This window comes from Corvus brachyrhynchos, unplaced genomic scaffold (assembly GCF_000691975.1).
Source record: "Corvus brachyrhynchos isolate BGI_N302 unplaced genomic scaffold, ASM69197v1 scaffold334, whole genome shotgun sequence".
Lineage (NCBI taxonomy): Eukaryota > Metazoa > Chordata > Aves > Passeriformes > Corvidae > Corvus > Corvus brachyrhynchos.
This window is the reverse complement of record NW_008238316.1, coordinates 2,606,570-2,611,070: the sequence shown is the minus strand read 5'-3', so window position 1 is coordinate 2,611,070 and position 4,501 is coordinate 2,606,570. Positions and strand designations below refer to the sequence as shown.

Sequence of the window (4,501 nt, the reverse complement as noted above, 5' to 3'; positions counted from 1 at the left end):
CCTTTGGGCACTGCCAGGGATCCGGGGCCACCCCCAGCTGCTCTGGGCACCCTGTGCCAGGGCCTGCCCACCCTCACAGCCAACAATTCCTTCCCAATATCCCACCTAAATTTCCCCTCTGGCAGTGGGAAGCCATTCCCTTGTCGTGCCACTCCACTTCTTGCTGCAGGGTCCCCCTCCAGCTTCCCTGCAGCCCCTTCGGACGCTGGAAGGTGCTGTGAGCTCTCCACACATCTTTCTCTTTCTGCCCTTATCTCCCTTGAGTCCTCCGAGCTGTGAAACCCTGTCATCCCTTCATTCTGCCCCAGAGGTAGGACTCTGCTCTCTCAGTGGCTTTAAAGCAGCAGAATGATACCAAGGAAGGTGGGTTTAAAGCTGTTGTGTTGGTAAAATTACTCCCATCACAACTGACAACACGACTAAAGGAACAACACAGACCATGGCTTTCACATTCTGAAAAGCCACTGAGAATGCCACAAAACTTAAAATATTGCATTATGCTCTTTCTGAGCTTGATAGCTGATTTATCTTCCCAGGTGCCTAGCCAATCTGCTGTTCATCCCAACAGCCTCCTGTGCGAACACCACACCAGCAGCCTGCCATGGACACACAAGTCAGCGCTCACTCGAGCAGTTCAGACTCTCAAGGACAGCACAGTTTATCCAAAACTAATAAAAAAAATAAGCGGCAATTGCAGAAATCTGTAACCTCCACACCTCTTCCCTAAGGCAGAGGGGTTTTGGCAGAGGCTCCCCCTCCCTCCTCCTGTACAGACAGCCTGACAAGCTGCTTGATTGTTTCTGGTGTGCGTTACACGTTCAGGTACTGTCTCACAACAATATTAACAGGGCAATTTTAATCAAAGCCACAGGAGGCACTGGAATTAATTACACATTGCTGTAATCCCCATAGCAAAACCATTAGATTTTTTCCACCGACAAAAAATGAGCACGCAACACAAGGCAGCCACTGCCCTGCAACACAGCCCACAGGACAGAGCAGAATTTGTTTTTGTGTTTCAAAGCATCACAAAATCTGCTGTTCCTCACTAACACAGCGTATCAGCAGATCAGATTAATCATTCACAGGTGTATTAATGCTTTAGAAACCTCCACATAAAGAAAAGTTTATTCCACAGTTAATTAGGTATTTACCCAGTTGAACTGATTCATTTATTTTTTTTTTTTGAACATCATGGGAAGAATGATGTTGCTGCACTGGAAGCCAACATGCCATTAGGCAAATGTTTTTCAGCAGTTCATGTTTCCCAAGAGCTGCTGTGTTAAAAAAAAAAAAAAAAGGGGCTTTTTAAAAAAATAAGGAGAAAATATACAAATATATACAGAGAGAGTGGTGGAGTCCCCATCCCTGGAGGAGTCCAAGGAATGAGTGGATGTGGCACTCAGTGCTCTGGGCTGGGTGACAAGGTGGGGACTGGTCACAGGCTGGACTCAAACCTGGAGGCCTTTTCCAGCCTCAGTGATTCTACATACGGAATCACTTCTCTACAAACCATTAAAACACTTGACAGTTTAAAACTGTAGTAAAACAATCATGAGTCCTTCACAGACTACACCTGGGAGGGTCCCACTAACCCAGTGGAACCTGGACTGTGAGCGATTTCCATGTGACCTTGTCCAAGATGCGCAGCTCTTGGTGCCATCACCACACCCAAAATGCCATGGGGTTCCCGAGCAGAGGTGAAGGGGTGCTGGTACTTACTGCAAGTTCCGCTGCTGAACATGGGAATTGTTTCAAACATCATCTTGTGGAACAGCAGTGCCACTGGTCTGTAATCCAGGTGGTTCTTTAACAGGTAGCTATAGTAGTACACGTAGCGTCTCTGACTGGGAATTGTCACTCCCTAAACGGAGGGAAAACAAGTGTCAAGAACCTTGGAAAAACCTTGGATCAGCATCACTGGCAGAGCTCCTGCCCATCACCTGCAGCTGAAGGCACAGCAACCCCAAGGGACAGGTCATTCACTGCTGACCAGCCCCAGCACACAGCAAGCAGGGCACTGCTTTGCCAGTACTTCAGTACATCTCAGGGATGGAGCACCTCTCCCACCAGGAAAGGCTGAGGGAACGGGGATTGTCCCACCTGGAGAAGAGACGCTCTGGGGTGACCTCACTGTGGCCTTCCAGGGCCTGAAGGGGCTACAGGAAACATGGAGAGGGGAGCTGGAGTGACAAGGACAAGGGAGAATGGCTTCCCACTGCCAGAGGGAAGGGTTGGGTTGGATATAGGGAAATAATCCTTCCCTGGGAGGGTGGGCAGGCCCTGGCACAGGGTGCCCAGAGCAGCTGGGGCTGCCCCTGGATCCCTGGCAGTGCCCAAGGCCAGGCTGGACATTGGGGCTGGGAGCAGCCTGGGACAGTGGGAGGTGTCCCTGCCCATGGCAGGGGGTTGGAACCACCCTCTAAAGTCCCTTCCAACGCAAACCCTTCTGTGATTCTGTGCTCTCCAAACATCCATCCCCAGCAATGAAGCAAAGAATGCAGATTTTTCTCATTTCTTAAAAACAAACGCCACAGACACCCTGAGGGTCATGTCAAAAATAGCTGCTGCTTTTTTTGGGATGGAGAGCATCAAATGTTAAGCAGGAGGTGCCCTAAACATACTCTAAATTTTAGGCACCACTACATTTAAGAATTCTAAAATCCACCACTACAGGAATTACATTTTGACAGTGCTTTAAGTCACAAGACTCTAATGTTTGCTCATATCACTGTATTCAATGCTGCCTTCTCTTACAAAACATCCTGGAATATTTTCCCAAAAATGTGCAAAGTTTCATTAAAATAGGCCCAACAGCCCAAAGTATTCGAAGAAAGACTTCTGTAGAGTTTACAACTCTGAGGTAAACATTTGCTTTCAGAGCATAAAACCTAAGAATGTTTATATTACTGATTTTAAATCAGCTTAAAGCTTCAAATAAAGGAACGGCTTTAAAGCTCTTTGAGCCGATATTTTTAAGTAAAATTGATAAAGATGAAAAATGGTTTCATTTCCCAGAAAATGCATTACACGGTCTAGAACAACCTGTTACTGCAGGCTTGCAACAGCATCACTAAGGAATCTTTCTGATTAAAACTGAATGTGGAATTGGAATAAACTGCAGATAAACAAGAAGTTTTCATGCACGAGTCTGTGAGCATTTCTTCACAAAACCTATACCTCATACTTCTGTAAACTTTTGGTTTCACCTGTTTCACCTCACAGCAGCCATGAACTGAGTGGCCGGAGTGCTTTTAATTTAGCAAATCTCTATTCTGCACACATGAAAACAGTCACTTCCTGCCATTATTAAAAAAAAATGTCGATAATTATGTCTCCTTATCACTTGAGCTGCTTCTAAATTACACAAAAGCCCTTTCCCTGCAGCACTTGCACAATGACCTTCCCCAGCAGCCTTGTACCCTGGCTGTGGTTTTGGCTCAGATGTCCCCACAGTGCTTATCACACCCACTCCTTAAGGCAGCTTTAAAGTTCGCCTTCCCGGGATCTGAGCTTCAGGACTGAGCAAATCCCAGCCTCAGAGCAAGCCAGCAGTGCTTGCCAGTGCTGCCAGAAGGAAGCAGGAGGAAAGCACAGAGGTGAGGAGAACACATCCTTCCCTGCCCACAGCTTCCTCATGCCATGACGGATGTGTCCTATGGAAAACCCCAGGACACCTGGCCAGGACAAGCAAGGGAACACTTTCACACCGATAGTCAATCCCACAGCAAATCCAGTTCTTCTCCAACAGGGCAGTTTTATCCCTCCAGCCAGAGATTTACTCCCTGGAGACACAGCCCTTATATCCTGAGACCCTAAAACCAGTCCCACTGAAGCAGAACTCAAGAGTTCTCCATTTCCAAAGGTCTGAATTCCAAGCAGAACATTTTCATAACAAACTAATGATATTCCAAGGGGTGCAATCAACCACCATTCACTTTTACTCCAGAAGAATAAAGACAGGGAAGTCGCTCAAGCTTGGATTTCCTGTCTATCACCACCACCATTTTTAAAGAGATGTGAGATAAGCTCCTCTGGTCCCTGTGCCAGCGCTTCCAGGGCATCACAAACATTGTCAGGTGCTGCTCCTGGCTCTCCTCTCAACGTAGCACAGGCAGGACTATGAAGAACAAGTATTTTGGAAACAGCATTCCTCACGTTCCCTCCCTACTGTGAGAGTGAAGCTGCAGCCTCAGAGCAGGCCTAGGGCATCACTTTTAGCAGAGGTTGGCACCCAAGCACGTCCAACACACAGACACCACAAGTGACGAGCTCTGACATCAGACGTGGGATCTCTGCCCTGCTCAGAGGGTCATTCTGAGGCTTCCTCACGCAAAATAATTGGTTTTCACTTCCTGTTCTGTTATACAACACGACAGAAACACAGCATGGTCTGGGCTGGAAGGGAACTTGGAGCCCACCAGCCCATCCAGTGCCACCCTGCCATGGCAGGGGCACCTCCCACTGTCCCAGGCTGCTCCAAACACCCGCGCCCAGCCTG

General features: G+C 47.8%; 1 protein-coding gene across 1 annotated transcript in view; it reads right to left on the bottom strand.

Moving 5' to 3' along the window:
* Positions 1–4,501, bottom strand: part of PTEN (phosphatase and tensin homolog) — a 30,094-nt gene that overhangs the window by 9,685 nt on the left and 15,908 nt on the right. The window contains exon 5 of the mRNA XM_008633282.2: positions 1,723–1,864. Coding sequence (XP_008631504.1) covers positions 1,723–1,864 — 142 coding nt within the window. The remainder of the gene's footprint in view (positions 1–1,722; positions 1,865–4,501) is intronic.